This window comes from Phoca vitulina, unplaced genomic scaffold, assembly GCF_004348235.1.
Source record: "Phoca vitulina isolate PV1807 unplaced genomic scaffold, GSC_HSeal_1.0 scaffold92, whole genome shotgun sequence".
In the NCBI taxonomy this organism is placed as follows: domain Eukaryota; kingdom Metazoa; phylum Chordata; class Mammalia; order Carnivora; family Phocidae; genus Phoca; species Phoca vitulina.
Window position 1 is genome coordinate 1094750 of NW_022589795.1, and position 22549 is coordinate 1117298.

General features: G+C 43.7%; 1 protein-coding gene across 1 annotated transcript; it reads right to left on the reverse strand.

The window, feature by feature from the left end:
* Positions 1 to 511: 511 nt before the first annotated feature.
* On the reverse strand, positions 512 to 22549 carry RETREG3 (reticulophagy regulator family member 3). The gene is made up of 9 exons (XM_032396583.1): positions 22211 to 22549; positions 9701 to 9807; positions 7922 to 7952; positions 6869 to 6995; positions 6138 to 6222; positions 5196 to 5333; positions 3865 to 3947; positions 3112 to 3244; positions 512 to 2688 (listed from the first exon to the last, which is right to left on the reverse strand). The coding sequence occupies exons 1-9, from the start codon at positions 22447 to 22449 to the stop codon at positions 2231 to 2233; spliced, it is 1401 nt and encodes a 466-aa protein (XP_032252474.1). The 5' UTR covers positions 22450 to 22549; the 3' UTR covers positions 512 to 2230.

A 22549-nucleotide genomic window follows, 5' to 3' on the forward strand; every position in this document is an offset into this window, starting at 1 on the left:
CTCTGTCTGTCGCTCCCCCTGCTTGTGCTGACAAACCAAATCTTAAAAAAGGGTGGGGGGCGCCTGGGTGGCTCAGATGGTTAAGCCTCTGCCTTCGGCTCAGGTCATGATCCCAGGATTCTGGGATCGAGTCCCCCATTAGGCTTCCTGCTCAGCGGAGAGCCTGCTTCTCCCTCTGCCGCTCCCCCTGCTCATGCTCTCTATCTCTCTGTCTCAAATGAAGAAATAAAAAACCTTAAAAAAAAACTTATTATAAAAAATTAAAAATGATGGGACTGCAGGCTAGATGCCAGCCAAGAGTGCCAGTTGTGCTGTCTGCACTCTCCTGGGAAGGGAAGTGGCCTCATATTTGGTGACTGTTCTGACCATCACAAAGGTCACAAATAGGGACAGGCAGGTGGGTCCCTCACACAGGCTTCCTCTTCTGAGGCTGTCACCTCAGATTAATCACATCTCAGATTAACGAGAAGACTATCATGGATAAAACACCATTCAACATCAGTCTCTTAAAGATTGTTCTCATACAAGATTTATTCCCCAACACCCCCCCCCCCCGCCCATCCCCACCCCAGTTCACAGTGGAGGACTAAGGAGATTCAGAGCAGGATCCCCCAGGAACAAGAAACACCTTCTGAAGATTTTGCTCTCCTTCCTCCCTCCCTCTTGCCAACTTCCAAGGCCTGAAGCTAAACACATTCCTGCAAACACACCAAAACCCACTCCTCTTCCACACTTCCCATTTTTTCCCACATCAGAGCTCACCTGTGAGACATCTGGGCTCTGAGAAGACAGAAGGTGTCCAAAGTCTGAGAACCGTAAAGTGGGGAGATACCACTTACCCCTAACCTTCACACACACAAGTGACTATGAAACAGGCACCTAGCTCTTCTCCGTTCTCTTAATTTTCACTCCTGGCCTCTACCTTTCCCATCAACCAAGAGCAAACATGTTAGCACACTCCCACCTGCAGCACATGAAAATGGGCTCTGTCCAACATCCCTTGCCCAGGTATGGGGGTGTTGGGGGAGTGGTCCCTGAGGATCAGCAAAGGGTTAATGCAGAGGGCAAGAGGACAGAAGAGTTTGGCCTGAGCTCTGATTGGGGAGGCGAAGAGAGGCTGTAGGCTGGCGTAGGTTTAGAATTATCATTTTTAGTTTTTGTCTCACATGATTTTCCTAGGGCCAGTAGAACAGACGCCCCTTAGAGGGGTCTCTGCTGACTACAGACACGCTCTTGCTAACTAGGCTCATCCTTAAAAGAAGCCCCGCCAAGTTGGGAAGCAGTTGAAAATAAACGTATTAAAGGAACTGAACAGGGAGTAAGAAGAGCTGGTGCAAGAAGAGCTGGTGGCTCCTGGGGTGAATGCCAATGAGCCATTTGTAAAGTGCTACTTTGACATCCCCCATGCAATTATTGCTTCTCCAAAGGAGGAGCAGGGGAAGGAACAGGAACACGGAAATGGATATGGTATGGTATTGCTTTGCTCGTTGCTCAGGCTGATGGTCAAATGGAGCCAGGGGTTAGCAGCACCAAAAATAACCAGGCAGCTTCAGAAGATTCCATGAGACCAGGAGATATAGAGGCACTCGTCCTCTCAGCCAGCTGACCCCACAGCCCAAGGTAATGTCAAAGAGGCCCACCCCCACATCATGTTCACATTTCTTAAATTTCACAAGCACTATTTTGGAGCATTGGAGGTTAGGCCTCAAGAAATGAGGATGGGCCGGGGCAGAGGGAGCAGGCCTGCTCTGCAGAACCAAAACACGTGCTTAGAAAGAGACAAATCAAATCATGGCTTAGCAAAAGAGGAAGATGGCAATGTAACTCTTCCAGCTGCTGCCTGACTTGGAGCTCCAAGGAGGTGATGGAAGGAGGAAGGGAAGGGTGCTTCTATCACCCCCAAGCACCCATACCTAGAAGCAAACAGCAGCACCCCCTCAAAGGGGAACCAATACCCCTGATTACTGTGTTCCCCAAAGTACCATTCTGATGGAGAGAAGCCTCCCTCAGGGGAGCACTCTCACTACAGTGATTGAGCTCAGAAATGGGCGTCCAGCTGGTAGCAGGGGAGTGAGTATCCTCTCAGCAGGCCTGAGCTTCCACCAGGCCACCAAGCAAACCTATGTAATTCAGTGGATGGGACCTGGGTTCTTCCCTTGCCCCTTCACCTTAAGTAGGATAGGGAGAAAAAAAACCTAAACCACAGTGACCCCTAAAAGGAGTCTCTGCCTCAGTGGCTCCTGGAACTGGCAGGGTCCAGCTGATTCAGCTCTGACTGGTCCAGAAGTTCAAAGTCATCCCCCTCAGCATCAGTGTCCAGGTCTGAACTGGGGGCCCGGAGGAAGCCTCTTGTTGTTCTCCGGGGAGGCGGGCCAGAAGGGCCTGGCTGGGAGGCCCCTGACAGGGCCAGGTGGATCATGCCCTGGGAGACCAGGCTGGTGAGGTTGCTGGTGAGGTTGGACCCTGCAGGCAGGGAACCGAGCAGGAGCTCCGGCAGTACAGCCTCCTCCTGGCTGGCAGGGGGGTTCTGGAGCTCCTCAGCCCCTGGGGGGGGACGGTACAGCAAGCTAGGCATCCCAATGCTGGTATCGTCCTCATCATCCAGGCCAGCAGGGTCCACATTAATGGAAGGGAAGTCTGGAAGGTCTCTGGCAAAGGATTCTTCTGGATCACTGTGACCATCTAGGTCTGGGAAAACAGAGGGGTGTCTGAGACATGGCAACACCCTGGCACTCCTGTGCCCTAGCCTCACAAAGTCAGTTCCATGTAACCAGATTTTTCTACCCTGAATTTCTCAGGGTGAAGCAAAACCTATAGCACTGGTCGGCCTTTCCCCTCCACTTATACACTGCTATGATCTCTACTGGCCAAAGAAATCCCTTCCGTTCCTCCCCTGTGCTCCACAGGAGACTAGAACCCGAGGCTCCTAAGGGAGGATTTCAAGGAGAGCAGCAGTGCAATCCTGGCTGAAGCCATACCCCCCGCCCCAAGCTGCTCCACCACCTGACCCACACCTCAGAAAACAGGAGAGGAGGGGGCAGCACCCTCTCTGCCCAGGGAAGCTGAGCAGCAACAGGGCCATTACGAACTCACGTCCACGGTTCCCCTCACCTTCAGAGCCTTCTGTTAGAGGTGTTTGGCCCCGTGAAAGATTGAATGTGCCATTGTCCGTACAGGAGACCTCAGCATCGGAGTGCTCAGAGTCTGTGATGGCCAGTTCCCTGGCAACAGTAGAATCATCCAGCTTAGGAAAGAAAAGACCAACAAGCCTGAAGAGAGGATGCCATTAGGAACAGGTGCAGTTCCCCAGTTACAGCTCTACTAATTAGCTGGTCCTAAAGGCTAGCCTACGGCCAGCAGTGCAACCAGACAAGACTGGGGACTTTAGTCAGTATCTTGATCCCTTTTAGGCTGCTCCCCCAAGGAGAACACCCTTACTTATCAATCTTGAGTAGAAGGAAAGCGGTCTGGGGAGTCAACCAGCCACTTACTCTTAAGCAAATAACTGATCCAGAGATTACTTTTCACAGGTGGCCAGGAAGACATATTGCCCAACATAAGGTGGGCTGGGCTGTTTAATAGACGATCACGCCAGTTCCAGAAGTTCTGCCATGACGGTAGGGGTTAAAAGGAGACATGGAAGAGGGTGTGCTGGTCACCAGGCTCAAACTGAGATCTACGCACACAGTCCCAATATAACACTAGCTTCTCTCCTCACCGCTCTTGGGGGCAAGGGGAGGGTGGGGCCTTGGAGCGCCCGTAATAAGCTTGAAAACCTACTTACCGCCTAAATGTGAGCTGCCATATGGTTCAAGGTTGCTAAAAGAACACTAGCCGGTGGTGTACTTCCCACACCCAAGATACCTGAGGACAGAAGGCAGCAAGCTCTTCTTCACTGTCACTGTGGTTGTCCAAGGCATGCTCTGGGTGGAGAGCTCGGCGGCGCACTGCGTGGGAAGAGCAGAAGGCCTTGACGCCTTCCCTTGAGCAAAAAACCCCACCCGCCTCAGACTTCAAAGGCATAAAATCAGAATATAAGAGAATGAACCCTCAGAATATGGCCCGAAGCCTACATTACAATGCCTGAAAAACAAACAAACAAACACCACCAAAGCCTGAGGGTGGGGCTGCTGAGCCTAAATGGCAAGATGAGTTGATAACACGAGAGAAAGCTCTCTCTTCAGACGCCTCTCCTCCACCAGCCCTCCACATTTTTGTTCTGGTCAGATGGTCAACAACTCGCAGGATAGGCGAGGGGCAGATAGGATGTCAAGCGGGAAGTGGATGCTCCATAGAGAGGGCAAAGGGAGATGCCCACCTTGGTTAAATCAGGCTTTCGAGGACTGATACTATTTAGCCGGCTGTGCCAGGGGGAGCTGGGCCTTGATGACCACGTGCAGGGCTCTTGGAGGGCTAGGGCTTAATGAAACACCCAATCTGACCAGCCCACAGAAGGGAGGAGAAAGTTCACACAACTGTCATTCGTGTGTTGAACGGTCTTGGGCTAGCACCCTTCTGGTTTCTCAGGCAGTATGAAGTATCACCTTTGGAAAGCAGCTTTCAGTAGTGAAAGGAGGCCTGGCTTAGGAGTTGCTATTTACTGACTGTAAAGTTCAATTTCTTTTCTCAAGGTTAAATAAGATACGCATTAATAAAATAAAAATAAAGGGGCGCCTGGGTGGCTCAGTCGTTAAGCATCTGCCTTCAGCTCAGGTCATGATCCCAGGGTCCTGGGATCAAGCCCCGCATCGGGCTCCCTGCTCCTTGGGAAGCCTGCTTCTCCCTCTCCTACTCCCCCTGCTTGTGTTCCTGCTCTCGCTGTGTCTCTCTCTGTCAGATAAATAAATAAAATCTTTAAAAAAAAAAAAAAGTAAAATAAACAAAAATACGCAGAGCTGCCAAACAGTGCTTGGCCACACGGAAAGTGCTTCATGAAAAGCAGCAAACAGTAGGGATATCTTCACTGTCTGATTTTTATTCAATTTGGGAGTGTCCAGAATTGCAAATGCAAAAATTGGTAAGCCTGCACAGACTTCCCTGGAATAAGATACCACTTTTACCTACCACCCTGCTACACGCCCCCCCACATCCCACCTCTCCCACTTCCGAGGACCTACACAGTATGTCAGCCTACGGGCTTTTCCTTCTCTTCCCCAAACTGCCCAAGTGGAAGGAAGCCTCCCCTGGACACTTACGTTGTCTCTCTCTCTGCTTGGACATCATGTAGCCGCGGACACTGAAGTCCAGCCGCTGCAGAGCGGGCTTCAGCCGCACACAGGCTCGATCCCACAGTCGGTGGTACACAGCAAGGGGCCACATCATGACAGTGACAACTGAGAGGAGGAGTGGGACATAGTCACAAAGTGGAGAAGGGGCTGGACAAAACAGTCCTGACTGTCCCTCTGCTATGTGTCCTCTGACAGGACACTCGGTGGGGAACAGTTCTGCTTGATTCTGCTGGTGGTCTTTACTAGTCTCCTGTACCACAGGAGGGGGTTCTGGAGGGCAGACACTTCTGTGGCCACCTACGTGGCTGTGCACAGTAGAGGGTGCTGCTGATATTCTGAGGACAGAACCAGGTGTGGTCACTTGCATTTGGGTGTCACTGAGCATAAATAAGGCTAGATGGTAACGATGCCTCAGAAACGACACCACAAGTCATGCGAGCTGCTGGCCACAGCCATAATTCCTCATTTTTCCTGCCCCACGAGAAGTTCATGCCAATAGGAAGTAACTAAATTTAAAACATTGTGCTCCAGGAGAAAAAGAAGTGCTCCAGGATAAGCAGAATCTAGTAGAGAAACCCCTAAAAGTTATGTTCTGCTGTTACACAATATACTGACTCTAAAAATTTCCTCCCAAATAGGGACAGTCCTTTATAGTTGGTAATGCGATATATGTTAGTGGACCGTCATCAATTTCTAAAGCTGACTTGGTAAGAAAAGGACTTGATGTGTGGGGAGCCTGTTATAGGCAAGAAGAAAGATATTTTCATGACACCAAACAGGTATGAAAATATAAAAAGGTTATTTCCTGGCGAACCAAAATATAAAAGTCCTCTTCCTAGACCCAGAGTTAGCTGTGGCTAGGAAAGCTAGGAGTGGGGAAGCTCAGGGGGAGGTACGTGCCATACTTACGTATCAAGTAGGACAGCAGGAGCCCAGGGATGTAGCGGCCCAAGACGGCAAAAAAAGTCAGTATCCCACAGCTCAGCAAGCAGAACTAGAGGAGTCAGGAAACAGTATTAAGTTTCTGTTACATGGCAGGAGACTGGTGTGCGGACAAGGGATAAGGTGGAGACGTGACTGAAATGACTCTATGACCTCTGAGTGGGCAGGTCAGAATGAGAGCTGTGTCTAGCCTCTTGCATCCTGTAGTGACTCTGTCTGGGATGAAAAGGAGGATGTCCACTCTACTCACTCCTTTTCTCTTGCTAATCCAACACGGCTGCACCTTTCCCACTGGGAAATTGGTTTGCATAGGCTTAGCCAAAAATTCTCTCTGAACGCAAGTGTTGGTGGTGGGTTTTTTAAGTAAAAAAAAAAAAGAAAGAAAAGAAAAAAATTAAAAAACCCAACAACCTACCACATGTTTAATATGACACAGAATGTACACAAGCAAGCTCTTTCCCATCTTGGGGCAGGAAGATGGCTCAATCTAAGAGGCGAGCACCCAAAGAAGGAGTCATCAAGCTTTTCCCTTAGTCCTAGTGGCTGGTCAGGAGCCCCTTCCTCTAACTTCCCTTTGTCTCCCCAATCAGCACGGTCTTTCCTTTCTTGAATGAGGCTCTGTAGTCAAAGGACTGTTTCAGTTGAGCAGGAACTGAACTGAAAAGCCAGAAATGAAAGTGAAAAGGGAAGAGTCTTACCTTGCCTGGGTTTTGCTTTTTGAAAAGCACAAGATTCCTTATGAAAATGGTCCCACTAACCCAGACTTCAGCCACGTGGTGGCAGAGCTCGGGCACGCTGAGCAGCCGAGGGTGCACAAAGCCCCAGCTATAGGAGAGAGAAGGGCGAGCTGTGAAAGGAGGGTGTTGAGGGATCCCCCCATCTTGCTGTGTAGGCAGCCAATGCTTCTAAGTTTCAATTGGAGCTGGGGAGTGGCTAGTCCGAGGTGCTTTGGAGGTGAAGCGGGATGTTTTTCTTGTCTCACCAGGTTGAAACTTGAATTTAGGGACTAGGAGGGCACATATGTTCTGACAACTCCACCCTCTGAGGAGGCTGCCCAATCCACGTGTATAAACCTGTCACCAGCTCCAAGGCACTTTGTGCTTAGAAACATCTTCCCTGCACTCGGACCTTTGCAATGCACTGTGATTGCAATTCAGGGATAAAAGTAAAGCACAGTCTGACGCTGCTGCTGCTGAAGGGGAGGCAATGGTAGATGTGTCCCTTAGAGAGAAAATAAATACAGCAAAAGCAAAATAAACCATAGCAGAGGAAATTCCTTGGATCAAACATATGGAATGAATGAACTGAGAAATGAAGCAGGAATTGTAAGACACAAGAGGAATCTTTGGCTTGCTGATGCCAGGAACCAATGTGTTTTCTGACCAGGAACTTTTTAAAAAGCCAGAGGTCGCAGAAAACACTAAATGACCTGGTATAAAAGCCAGGAGACAAATGAAATAAGCTGCCTCTAAGTTTTTATAGTAGGGCTAAAAAATGCAGCTAACTCCCTGGCATATCACGTTATGGGGCACTATAATGCTTCTTTTTCTTGTTATGTAGGAAGAGGACACTAGCGATCTCAACAAACTGCTGCCTGAAGTTTAGGGTTTGTTAAGATGATTATTTGGAAAAGACTAGGTTCTCAGCTCATACTCTGTATCCATAACATGGGGTTAACAACATGTAACCAGAATATTACAACAAGAGAATCAATCAGAGCAACAAAAAGGGATTTAATTAGTGTTCCATACCTCTCATTGTCTAATGCGTCGGGTCTTGGCACTACAATATTAAAACAAACACCAGCATTAGTTGGTAGGGAAAACTAAACATAAAAATGTTAGGCTGTTGGTCTGACAGCTTGAGTTTTAATAGGTTTGGGGAAAAGAAAATAGTAATAGCCAATAAAAAGGAGACACCATGTTATACTGACAGAGTTAGGGAACTGCAGACACAGGGGGGATGGCTGATGCCTGCTCATTTCTCCAGGGGGTGGCTGAGGGGATCCAAATGGAGCATCACGGCCCCTTCTACTTATTACAACCAAGAGCCAAGGTGCACATGAAAAATGATCCATCCCACCCCTCAAGTGTGTCTTGGTTGTTCACACACATCAATGTGCACCAGGTTACTGAGGCATGTTATAACCACTCCAACCCCAGAAATCTGCCTTTTCTCTTTGAAAAGAGACCCATCAACTACAATGAATGATGTCAAGTCTTTTGACATTCACCAGCCATAAGACCAGTGAATGAACTACATGATTCCTTAAAGTCTCTGCAAAATAGGATGGGAATGTATTTAAAAGCTGTATACCCTGGTGTAAATATCCTGCCAACACTTCACAATTAACATGTCAAAAACATACATCAATTTTCCTCGCTCTCAACCCCACCCAAACTGCCTCCCCAGCCTGACGCTGCTGTATCTGCTACCTGGAATGCCATTCTCCTACTCTCCTAGCTTTGAACTCCCACAGTTGGCTTTTATCCCTTACTCTTCTAACCCCCTATTTACCAGTCTTCATGTGTCTTCCTTCTTCCCAGGCACCCATGGTTTGTTTCTAGGGATACCTCTCTGACTACTTCTCACACAGATACAGCCATAGTTTCCTATCAGGTCTCCCTCCTTCCCCTTTTTCTCCTTCCATGGGATCCTGTAAAATGCTATCAAATTATTCTTTAATATCACCTCAGCATATAGCTCTAATAAAAAAAATGTTCAATGACCACCCACTACCTATAGGATAAAGTCTAAACTTCTAGGCCTATTTGAAAGCCTTGTAAAATCTAATCCCAACATATTTTCAGTTTTATCTCCTAGCACTCCTTTTATAATGACCTCTTCATTCTGGTGAAAGTGACTAATTCCCTGCTCTCGGGAGATGCTTTGCAGCTTCTGGTTTCTCAGACTCATCAAACTACTAGCCCCTCTCTATAAACACACTTTTCTCTTCACCTGTTCAAATCTCTTGCTTCATTCAAGGCCTGAGCCAGGGCCAAAATACATGACAGACATACCGGTCACATACTGCACAGTGACATCTCTGGTACTGTTCTGTAACCGTTACCTGTCTTTTGTTTACGTATGTATAATCTTCGAGAAAAGGAACCATATCTTAGAGTACTTTATATAAGTCACAATGCTTAGCTTAGTGCTTTGTAAATAAACAATTTAAAAGAAATCCCTGAGAGGCAAACTGATACTGTCTCAGTAAAGATGCAGTATCCAATGATAATTTTTTTTTTAACTTGAGGACTACTTATTCCTCCGGCCAATTATGAGGGCAAGAATATCTCAGGTGGTGGATACAGATTTCCTGAGCTTAATAACAATGGGGAGGGCGGAACGAAGCTCTAGGGAACCACAGATGGAGACCCAGCCCTTCAAGTGTCTCCTAAAGCAACAATTCAGACATCAAAAGATATTCCCAGTTCTATATACTCCCTCATAAAACCCCAAAACTAAAGGTAAAAATTAAAGGAAAGACCATTTCCAGTTCAGATTCTTCTAAATGCTATCAAACTCACCTTTTATTTCAGGCCAGATTTTGTTCTTCCACTGATCTATACACACAATGATCATTGAGCTGAATGCAAGTAGAAACACAAGACGAAGGGATGTCAGCGCAAAGAACCTACAGAGTAGGAAAAACAAAAGATTATTATCCAATTAAGCTAATTTCAGAAAGGACCATCTGCATAATTCAGGCTCTGGTAAACAGACTTAAGTCCTAGTTATATACCTTAGGAAAGTCACTTAAACTTTCTGAATATCAGCTATTTTACCTATGGGGCAGAGATAATAATTTGCTTCTGTAAAGGCAGAGGACTAAATCAAATAACCTCTTAAAGCCCCTTTCAACTTTCAAGTCTGCAATTCTATTAATTTCAGGGAGAAATTCATTCCTGATAACTTATTATGATGAAAGCAAACACCTTTCTACCAAATTAGACCCTTGTGTAGGGCAACAAACTAACAGAGATGTGTTAAAAAGCATATAATTCAATTAGATATCCTTTTACAGATGGAGGAACTCAGGTCCAAAATAGTAAAATGATTTGGTGAAGGTCAACAGAAAGTCAGCACTGAAGCTACATCTTAAAAGCCAGTTCTTCAGAATCAACACCAATATTTCTTAACCATTTCCAAAAAAATTGAAGAGGCAACGTTTCTTGATTGATTTTATGAGGCCAGCATTACTCTGATACCAAAGCCAGACAAAGACACTATAAGAAAACTATAGCCCTACATCCCTTATGAACATAGATGCAAAAATCCTCAATAAAACACTAGCAAACTGAATTCAGCAACATAGTCAAAGGATTAATTTCAGGAATACAAGGGTAGTTCAACATATAAAAACCAATAAATGTAATATGTCACAATAATAGAATGAAGGAAAAGTTAATTTTTTCATTTTTTATTTTATTATGTTGTTAGGAAAAGTTAGTTCTTATTTGAAGGAATCAACCACAAATAGGTATTTATAAAAAATCTGGGAAATCTGAATACATAAAGAAGATATTAGGGAATTATTATTTTTTAGGTGTGATAATGTTATGGAAAATATGTTGGTTAAGAGTCCTTATTTTTTAAAAGATACTAAAATATTTATGAACAAAATAATGAGATATCTGGGATTTATGTCAAAATAATATAGTTTGGCAAGGGAAAGGGTATGAAAGAAGATGAAACCAGGGGCGTCTGGGTGGCTCAGTCGTTAAGCATCTGCCTTCGGCTCAGGTCATGATCCCAGGGTCCTGGGATCGAGCCCCACATCGGGCTCCCTGCTCGGCAGGAAGCCTGCTTCTCCCTCTCCCTCTGCCACTCCTCCTGCTCCTGCTCTCTCTCTCTCTCTCACTGTCAAATAAATCAATAAAATCTTAAAAAAAAAAAAAAGAAAAAGAAAAAACAAGAATGACCATGATAAATTCTAATATTTAAAATCTCTCACAAAAAGTGGGAAAAAAAACCACGTTAAAAAAACTAGTTCTTTTTTTTTTTTAAGATTTTATTTATTTATTTGACAGAGAGAGACACAGCGAGAGAGGGAACACAAGCAGGGGGAGTGGGATAGGGAGAAGCAGGCTTCCCATGGAGCAGGGAGCCCAATGCGGGGCTCGATCCCAGGACCCTGGGATCATGACCTGAGCCGAAGGCAGATGCTTAACCACTGAGCCACCCAGGCGCCCCTCTTTTTTTTTTTTTAAGATTTTATTTATTTACTTGTCAGAGAGAGAGAGACAGCTCACAAGCAGGGGGAGCGGCAGGCAGAGGGAGAAGCAGGCTCCTTGCTCAGTGGGACTTGACCCCAGGACCCCGGGATCATGATCTGAGCCGAAGGCAGACGCTTAACCAACTGAGTCACCCAGGTGTCCCTAAAAGAACTAGTTCTATGAGACCTTCTACTACACCAACCTACGGCCTCTAAAGCAGTGCCTCTCAGTATCTGGAGTCCAGTGTGGGCCCACTGACTCTGCCAGTCTGCCAGTCTGTTTCCTATCAGGTCTCCCTCCTTCCCTTTTTTCTCCTTCCATGGGATCCTGTAAAATGCTATCAAATTAGCTGACTTTGCCAGTCTGTGAGGAAGTCAGTATAAAATTTAGAGTAAACATTTAGAAAAAAATTTTTTTTAACATTTATTTATTTGACAGAGAGAGACACAGTGAGAGAGGGAACACAAGCAGGGGGAGTGGGATAGGGAGAAGCAGGCTTCCCAAGGAGCAGGGAGCCCGATGCGGGGCTCGATCCCAGGACCCTGGGATCATGACCTGAGCTGAAGGCAGATGCTTAACGGCTGAGCCACCCAGGTGCCCCAACACTTAGAAATTTTTATAGCAATTTGACCAAGCAATTTTGAATCTAAGAACACATTTGGGTTTGTATTTTCTGTTCCTTTTTAAACTTAATTTTTCTAGTAACTCATTTATATTGTATTTTACAAAAGTACTAATTTGCAACAGATCAGGGAAAACACCACCACTAGCCCTCACCACAGGTGGTTCAGCAGGGCAATAAGACATGGCTTTTAAAGTCAGATTGGCTTGAGTCTGATTCTCTGAACACCCACTCTTAGTCATGTGACCTTGAATAAATTAGCTTAGCCTCTTTAAAACCTGTTTCTTCATCTATATGTAGTGGTAACAATAACAAAACCTGCAGGATTGTTGTAGGTATTAGACATAACATACTTAATTGCTTATAAAAATATCATACTTCATCTTGCTAAAAAGACAAGAAAAAAATACAAACACACAGTTCTATTCAATTTTAAGTGTTATTAGCTATTATCACAGCAACTTATCAAACAAGGGTAAGAATGACAAGGTTTGGTTACAAATGACCTCTTCTCTTTTCAACTCAACACACGACCTAATGGCTTGACATACAGAACAATACTAGAGTATGATCCTTATAAAGAAAAAAAAAAAAGCTTTATCTGTGTGTATATATGAATACATCTACATATGCGGGGATTGGCAGAGGAACTGTAATTTTTGTTTCTAGACATTTTTGTAATTTGTTTTCAATAAACATGAATCCATGTTATTTTTAAAACTACACAAAGAATGAAGGATGGAAGGAAACAAGAACTTAAAAATCTTAAAAAAAAACTTAAAAATGATAACCCTATTCCAATTTTTCCACCCCACCACTTAAAGGACACTGTAATTATAGTTGAGATTAAAGAATGAAAGTAGCTTTACAAAAATAAGCCTCTAGAGCTGCCCCGGGTCATTAATCTTTTCTCCAAGGCCAGCTCGTCATCCCAACAAACAAGCCAATTTAACAAGCCAAGAATAAGGGCTCTAGAGCTTCTTGCTCCCTAGCACGGCTGCTTCTCTGTCCCAGCAGCAGGAGGATGAAGCACGGCCCTGTTTTCTCCAGAGTTCTCAAAAGGGCTCCCTGGGGAGGCAATCCAGACTGTCTGCAATCTCCACTTCCCAGATCATAATTACTAACACAAATATAAACTGGGGTAGGGAAAGGATATTAAGCTCTCCTAAGAAAGGCTGATTTTCCAAAAACGATGGCAGTAAAAATACTGTTTCTCCAAGATCTGAACTTTTTTATATTTTAGTAGCCTGTTATAATTCCCACCTATGCTTCAACTCAATCCAACAAATACTTATTGAGTGCCCATTTTATGTGGAGGCCTAAGGTAAGCAGCCCAGTTACAGAAAAGAGTAAGACATGGACCTTACTCTCAAGTGTATTTATGTGTCTATCTGTGTTTGCAATATAACGTGACAAGGTAACGATAACAAAGAAGAGGACATCTAAGCTGGAATTTAAAAGATAAATGGTAAGAATGGGGCGCCTGGCTGGCTCAGTCAGTGGAGTGTGTGACTCTTGATCTCGGGTTGTGGGTTTGAGCCCCACGCTGGGTGTAGAGATAACCGAAAAAATAAAATTAAAAAAAAAAAAAGATAAATGGACAAAAGGATGTGGGGAAGGAGAGGACACTCGGAGAACAGCCAGCTGGTGTGACATATTTAAAGAATGACAAGCAGTTGATAGAACCAAAACACACAGAACACAAGGAGGGGATGGATATGGGGAGAGAGGCAGGAGTCAGATCATGAAGGGCCTTTTATGACAACTTATTAGATTTTACTCTGCAGATAAAGGTGATACAGTAAAGAGTTTTACAAAGGCTGTATTTTTGGGGTCATGAAGGCTAAAACTGTGAACATCTCGAACAAGATTAATCCTGGTCCATAAATTAATTTTAGGAACAGATTTATCTTTTTTCTTGAATAAGCCAATGTAGGAACCTCAGAAGAAGTTTTTCTGTGTGGTGTAAAATAACATTTCTTGGGAAAACAGTTTCTTCCATATAGGTAAAAACTTAATTAATGGAAAGATCACCTCAATACATTGCAGTTGACCCCTGCAAGGTAACCAGAAAATTAGCATCAATGTTCTCTTAGAGGTCTGACTGTCAAACATAAAATATGGATAAGCGTGTGCTTCTTTCCTTCCAGGCCTCAATGCTAAAACCCTAAACAAAAAGGGAATATCCACCTCAGATTAGTGTGTTTTGAGAAAAAGTTCAGAAAAGAGTAAGACATGGACCATGTGAAAAGAAGTCACATCAATGCTTATCATTTTACAGACGTAACCTGGAAGCCTACCCGTACGAAAACTCTGCAACTATGTGCAAAGACAAGACATAATTGGGGGCGCCTGGGTGGCTCAGTCAGTTAAGCACCTGCCTTCGGCTAGTCATGATCCCACGGTCCTGGGATCAAGTCCCACATTGGGCTCCCTGCTCAGCGGGGAGTCTGCTTCTCCCTCCCTCTCTCCCCTGGCTCATGCTCTCTCTCTCTCTCTCTCTCTCAAAAATAAACAAATAAATAGAATCTTTTAAAAAAAAAAGACAAGACATAACTGAAGATAAAGTACTTTTGAGATTGGTACAGGTAAAGGATGGATGAAAAATAAGGAGGACTCTCCTGGACTGGTTTAGTCCTGCAATGTCTATTCATCCAGGCCAAAAAATTCACATGCAGATATAGCAGTGTATGAGTTTGGTAAGACAATATGTGAAACATTTTTCAGCAACTAAAATCAGCATAAAAATTTCCCAACTTAACAAAAACAACTGCAAATGCAGTCAATTCTGAATATTCACATGTGAATTGTTCAATCTGGGGATTGCCCATAGCCCATTACTCCTTTTACCCACTCGGGGCTCACAATCTATTCTTTCTTAATGATGTATTTTTTTCTTATTGGTAAAGGCAACCATGTTTATTGGAGAAAGTTTAGAAATTTTAAGTGATAATTACAGATGAAATTAAAAATGAAATTAGTACATCATCTATGAAACAGTCTTACCAAAAAAAAAAAAAAATTTTTTCTTGAACCTGAATCTGATAAAGCCTCTAGATCCAACTACCAATTTACAGGAAATACAGAGCACAAGGCGAATGTGCACAGGGATGCAGTAAGCAAAATACAGTCTGTGGAACACTTTATACGACAAACTGGTTTCTTCAACCAACAAATGACAGAGGAAAAAAGATTGAAGGGGAACCAACAGAGTAAAAGAAATGTAAAAAAACAAACCACAGTATATGGACTTCATTTGGATCCTAACCCAAACAAACAATTTTATTTTTTATTTTATTTATTTATTTTTTAGGGGGGAGGGGCAGAGAGAGAGAATCCCAAGCAGGCTCCACACCCCCAGCACAGACCCCAATGAGGGGCTCCATCCCATGACCCTGAGATCATGATCTGAGCCGAAATCAAGAGTCAGACACTTAACAGACTGAGCCACCCAGGTGCCCCCCAAAAACAATTTTATTTTTATTTTATTTTTATTTTTTTTAAGATTTTATTTATTTATTTGAGAGAGAGAGAGAGCATGAGAGGGGGAAGGGTCAGAAGGAGAAGCAGACTCCCCGCCAAGCAAGGAGCCCGATGTGGGGCTCGAACCCAGAACCCTGGGATCATGACCTGAGCCGAAGGCAGATGCTTAACGACTGAGCCACCCTGGCACCCCCAAACAATTTTAAAAAACAAATAATATTTAAATCTTTTTTTTAAAAGTAAGCTCTACACCCAGTGTGGGGCTTGAACTCACCAACTTGAGATCAAGAGTCATATGCTCTATCAACTGAGCCAGCCAAGTGCCCCAAAACACAAATAATATTTATGAAAAAATTGGAAATTTAACACTGACTGGAATCATTAATTTTTTGCATGTGATAATGGCACTGGTATTTTTTTGAAGTCTTTATTTTTCAAAGACTCACATTCTAAAATACTTACAGATTACATTATAAGACCCCTGGGATTTGCCTCAAAATAATAAAGAGGTAAAAAAAAGAACTGAGGTACAGAAGACACAAAATTGGCCATGGATTGAAGAATTTTAAAGCTGTAATTAAAGAATTACATATTATTATTCTGTCTACTTATGTATATGTTTTAAACTTTCCATAAGAAAACATTTTTTAAAAAATTTTAAAATGGCCCTTTGGGGCGGTGGGGTGGCTCAATGGTTGAGCGTCCAACTCTTGGTTTTGGCTCAGGTCATGATCTCAGGGTGGTGTGATCAAGCCCCGCATTGGGCTCCACATTCAGCATGGAGTCGGCTTGAGATTCTCTCTCTTCTCTCCCTCTGCCCCTCCCCCTGCTCTCTCTCAAATAAGTAATCTTAAAAAAATAATTAAAAAAAAATTTAAAAATTAAAAGGGCGCCTGGGTGGTTCAGATGGTTAAGCATCTGCCTTCAGCTCAGGTCATGATCTCCAGGTCCTGGGATTGAGCCCCACATCGGGCTCCCAGCTCAGCAGGGAGCCTGCTTCTCCCTCTCCCTCTGCCTCTCCCCCTGCTTGTGCTCTGTCTCTGTCTCTCTCAAATGAATAAATAAAATCTTTTAAAAAATAAATAAATAAAGGGGCGCCTGGGTGGCTCAGATGGTTAAGCGTCTGCCTTCGGCTCAGGTCATGATCCCAGGGTCCTGGGATCGAGTCCCGCATCGGGCTCCCTGCTCCTTGGGAGCCTGCTTCTCCCTCTGCCTCTCTCTCTCTCTCTGTCTCTCATGAATAAATAAGATCTTTAAAAATAAATAAATTAAAAAAATGGTCCCTTATCCACATACACGCCCCCAAATGTGAACAGATATTATTCTCTCCATTTAAAAAAAATTCACATATAAACACTCCACATACAAAAACCTCCTTCTTCATTTAACAATACATAGCTTTGTTTTCCTGTATCACCAGAAAAACATCATAAACTTCTAAAATGATTATATTGTACATATACACAATTAGTGTTAAATCTTTCCCTAATTTAATATGTCTCTAATTTTTTTTTTTTTAAAGATTTTATTTATTTGACAGAGAGAGAGACAGTGAGAGAGGGAACACAAGCAGGGGGAGTGGGAGAGAGAGAAGCAGGCTTCCCACGGAGCAGAGAGCCCGATGTGGGGCTTGATCCCAGGATCCTGGGATCATGACCTGAGCTGAAGGCAGATGCTTAACAACTGAGCCACCCAGGTGCCCAGTCTCTAATTTTTGATATAAAAAAGCTGAACTATATATCACTGAGCATGTATCTTTGTCCTCATGATTAACTACTTTAAGTGGAATTACTGGGTCAAAAGGCACTGACTTTCTGTTACTGAGATAGTTTGCATACCATAAAATTCACTCTTTTAAATTGTCTAATTCAATGGTTTTTAATATATTCACAGAGTTGTGCAACTATCACCATTACCTAATTTAGAACATTTTCATATCCCAAAAGGAAACCGATACCCGTTAGGAATCATTCCCCATTTTCCCCCAGTCCCTGAAAAGATACTTTTAATTTTTAAAAGGGGGGGCAGGCAGAGTGAGAGGGAGAATCCCAAGCAGGCTCCACACCCAGCATGGAGCCCAACATGGGGCTCGATTTCACAACCCTGAGATCATGAGCAGAACCGAAATCAAGAGTTGGTTGCTTAACTGACTGAGCCACCCAAGCACCCCAAGATACTAACTTTTTAAGTGTCTTAATACATGTTGCCTAATTACTTTCCAGAAAGATTGTCCAGTTTATGTTGCTAACAACCATATGCCAGTTTTTACATATTTTCCCCAGAATTAAATACTACCATTTAAAAAAACCTAATAGGGGCCCCCTGATGGCTCAGTCAGTTAAGCATCTGCCTTCAGCTCAGGTCATGATCTCAGGGTCCTGGATCTCCCTCTCCCAGTCCCCCTGCTTGTGCTCTCTCTCCCTCTCTAATAATAAATAAATCTAAAAATTTTTTTAAATAAATAAAAAATAAAAAAACCCTAATAAGCAGAAATTAGTAACTCATTGCCATTTACATTAAAATTTTTTTACTACTAATGAGAGTGAAATGTTATATATCCATCAATTCATTATTTTCTGCTTTTTTTCCCCTGTCCTTTTGTAAACTTTCCATCCCCTTTATTAGGGGTTAAAATCCAATTATCAGTCTAAATAAAATACTCCTTGAAAAACCTGGTTTCCAGAAAAATCATGACAAATTCCAAAACTTAACAACTTTTTTGAGGTTAACTATACCATGGATCCTCATTATTAGTACAGGTAAATTAGAATTTGCTAATAATCATAAAGTTTATGCTATAATCATAAACAAAATAAAGAGCATATGTCTATCTTCAATCAAAGAAGATACTACTTCTGGGTTCCTTTGTTATTACAGAGTGAGCTTGTCTCACTGGCACTTCAGAACAAAGCCTCCCATCCTATAGGGACAAAAAGCCCATTATTGTACAGCACTTATGGCCATCTGGTTAATGAGCCAGTCACTGGTAAATGAGAATGAAAAAAATTAACCCAACCCACATAATATAGTGATCGTTGTTGCTTACACAAAACCAGAAATGAAGCCAGCTAGCTGCTAAACACCTACTTTATGTTAATGGACAGAGAGCACCCAACCTTACAATTAGGATAGATAAAAACTGATGGCGAAAGGGAGGCAAAAAAAAAGTAAGCCAAGGCATCCTTGGGAGTCTCCCTGGCTACCCAAAGCAACAAGAACCTTCCAGAGACTAGCATTAGAAACATGTGCTCAATAGATTGCATCTGCAATCTGATGTGTAAATTTTTCTCACAGAACAAACGTCTCTACTTAAACGGGCCCTGCCTTCCATTTCCTGTTCCTCACTATTGTTTTTCACTCACGTTCTAACCTTTTAAATCAGAATTGCTGTACCTTTAATCACTTCTCAGTCATTTTTTTATTTGGGGGTTTTGGGGGGAGAGGGAACATCTGTACTTTTTTTTTTTAAGATTTTATTTATTTATTTGACAGAGAGATAGAGAGAGAGCACAAGTAGGCAGAGAGGCAGGCAGAGGGAGAGGGGGAAGCAGACTCTCCACTGAGCAGGGAACCCGATGCGGGGCTCCATCCCAGGACCCTGGGATCATGACCTGAGCCGAAGGCAGCCGCTTAACCAACTGAGCCACCCAGGTGCCCCACATCTGTATTTTTTAATCGTGGAAACAATAGATTCCACAATATCCCCTAGAATATAGGATGGTTAATTGAGACAAGTGACTGTCAAAGCAGATCTCAACAGGGAATCAGCTTGTGATTGCTCTAAAGCAATATCCCTAATAAGACTGTCTAGAATCCTAGAATGTTAAAAACTGGAAAGGAGCTCCAGAGTCATCTAACCCTACTTGAATCATGCGTTGCTCTTCATAGAAGGGGGAGGGCTTAGAATGCACACACATCTCCAGGGCTCCTCGGTGCACCCCTGATCTGCTAGGTCGGTGTTAAACCAGCAGGTTACTCCAACCTGTTCTTTTCTGAACCTGTGAGGATACACTTGCTGACTCAGATATTCTTCCCCCAAATCACTCATTTACAGGTGGTGTTGAGGCTAATGAAAACACAAGCTACTGGAAAGGAAGGGCTGACATTTCTGTTATTATCCTAGAGATAACAACGTATCAGTGACTAGAAGCAATATAGACTGGAAGATTTCTGACGTAATAGCTATAACTGCTCTGGAACCTGAAGGAAAAACAAAACAAAAAGCTCTGAAATACTATAGCAAGGCTATACATCTCTCTTTTGCATTGTTGTTGTTTTTGTTTTGTTTATTAAGATGTAAGACGGCACGTTCACAGGCACAGAAAAACCTTGACTGAGAATACGTATTATTAAAAGTTAAGAGCTACCTACCTGAACTCTGGTGATTTTTTTGTACTCCTATTCACCTTCTAATACCTCAAAATGTATAAAACATCTCAGTTAATGATGTATCATTATTTAAAACAAATAAGGAAAAAAAGCCAATGATCCTCACGCAATTTCTAAATAATTATAATGTCCGAGAACTAAACAGTTTCTCTTCGACATTCCTAACTGAAATGTCAATACACATCTATAACATGATGCTACTAGAATGTTAAGTCTGGTCTTCATTTTAAACCTCAAACTGCCTCCCAAGGAAGCTCATTTCCTAAAACAACAATCCTGTCACCTGCCATTCCAAACTACCTTAGCTGTCACTCTGTAGCCTTCATGGGTATGAGTCCTCTCTCCATAGAGTACAAGAGTCTCAAGGGTCACACCTTCCTTTTGCTGTAGCTCTTCACCTACTTCAAGAGGGATGGGAATGTAACAACCATATTCTGGATACATAGTAGGCAAGCTACCAGGAAATGCCAGAGATAAAGACCAATCACAAGGCTTTAAGAGACCAAGAGTAAGAAAAGGGGAGCTGAGTGAGATTCTAAACATAGCATATTAGTAAACTTTAGCATACACTGTTGAGGGCCAGCAAATTAAAGCTAACTGCATTTAAAGATGTGCCTCAGTAGGAGCAGTTTACGTTCAGACCTCAAATCCACATTCTACTTCAAAAGTCTCTCAGGCAAGAGGCGTATGGAAAGTCCCCTCAGAAATAACATACATGCTACTGATTCATTTGTATTAACACACCCTTGGTTTCATTATTCATTTAAATCCTGATGAAGTTTTTATGTATCAGTCACTCGCACTTTGATCCAAACTGGTTTATTGAGGACCAGTTTTTTTTTCCCTAGGAGTACAATCTCAATGTAGGTAAAAAAGAAGTTTTGACTGGATGGTTTGGGGTCAGGGGTTGTGATGGGGGAGGTGGGGAAAGGAAGAGAAGATCATTTTGGAAAACGCTCTTCATTGAGGTGCTACAGTTAAAGGTTTCTGACAGAGAGGAACAGGAAAGGAAGTAGGTACCTAGAGATCAAAGAAGCACTACCAAAAATAAATGAAGAATGCTGCTGGAAAACTTTATCACCAAGTTTGCTGAAGTCTCTGGAAGCAACTAATGCCAGAGACTTCTCTGACACCTTTAACCTGAGTCTCCTTCAAACTTCGAGGAGTAACAGCTGAACACTGTGTCTGTCAATGAATTTGAAACTGTTGTGCTCCAGTTCACTGAATATCTTTCAGACAAAAGATAATAAATGTGTTGGTTTTAAAACCAAGAATTTTAGGAGAAAAAGTATTTTTAGCAAAAACAAATTTTCTTTGGAAATACATGTTTTGTTCCATTTCAGACTCACCCAGAATAGGTTTATTTCATTCAGCTGTAGACAACCCCCCCCCACCCCAATACTTCAGTTTCCTTGGAATTTGGTGGATAATCCTTTCCTAGTTATGAATAATTCCAAAGTATGCTCAGCAGATCCTATGAAGACCTATGTCCACCTTAGGTCATGACAACTGAGAAGCAGCAGTTCCATTTCACAAAACATGACACACAGACTCTTAAAGCATATTTATAGCCTCACTTTTCCAGCTGAGGAAAACTCACACACGCTTTTAGGCACCCTCAATTTCCCTGCCTAAAAACCGTGCCTAAGGATGAATCTCTTAATTCCTTGGAACAGGGAGGAGTTGCAATCGTAAGTGGCTTTGAAACGGGTGAAATCTCACTATCACTATTTCATAACTGTTCTTCAAAAGCTGGTAATTTTCTTTCAAGTTGCAGCTTTGGAGGCTCTCATTGACGCTCAGTGTTCACAAACTTCCTTGAGCAGAAGAAAGGCTATCTAACGTGCTAAGTCAGATCGCTCAAGCTTGTTTTATCACACCTATGGATACCTTTGCAACATCTCAAGCCTCATGCATCTACCCCAATAACAACTACTAAAATCAGAGCTCGAGGGGATGGTCTTCAAATCACATTTGAGCAAACAAGAGACGGGAAGTGATGGCCTTAAGTGACACAGCCTTCCCTAGCCAAAATGAGGCGCCCTAGCACACTGCGAGCGGCTCAAGATGTTACCAGAAGCTCCTGCCGTATGTACGGGGTGAGGCTGCGGGAGCAGGTAAAGCAGGGACGATAACTGGAGGGCCCTGGGGAGAACTGCGGTGTCAAAGCCTGCAGGCGGGATGGAGTGGAAGGCGGTGAGGCAAAATTGGGCAGGTACTGTAAGGAGCCAACGCAGCGAAGAAAACAGGGAAGGCGAGAGGCAGAGCCCTAGAAAAACCTGACGAATTCGCGCCTGGAAGGGTTTCCGAGGGTCCAGTTCTCTCACCAGAAAGCCGCGTTCAGCCCCAGGCACCACAGGGCGCTCCTGGCTGGCCGCTCCCACACCAGGGCTGCCTGCACCCGGCTCAGCAGAGGCTCGTAAGGCCCCAGCACCTCCACCAGGGCCCGCTGCGCCGCCTCAACCTGCTGGTCTCGCTCCCAGGAGCCTGACATAGCGCGGCGGCCCCTGAGAGTCGGCCCCGAAGCCGGGCCTGGGGCCGCGGCCACCCCCTCTACCTCCGCCATCTCCCCCCCAGCAGCCACAACATCCGGGGCCGCGGCCCGACGGTCACAATAAACACCAAGTACGCAGACGCGCGATTCGGCGGGGGAGGCCGCGTCCCTC

Bases quoted from the DNA above. Each gene is read 5' to 3' on its own strand.
- RETREG3 (XM_032396583.1), bottom strand. From the start codon at position 22,449: ATGGCGGAGGTAGAGGGGGTGGCCGCGGCCCCAGGCCCGGCTTCGGGG. The intron at 5,334-6,137 runs GTAAGTATGGCA...TCCTCCTCTCAG, and splicing joins CCTGCTGTCCTACTTGATAC to TTGTCACTGTCATGATGTGG. The intron at 2,689-3,111 runs GTGAGGGGAACC...CTGTTTTCCCAG, and splicing joins TCTAACAGAAGGCTCTGAAG to ACCTAGATGGTCACAGTGAT.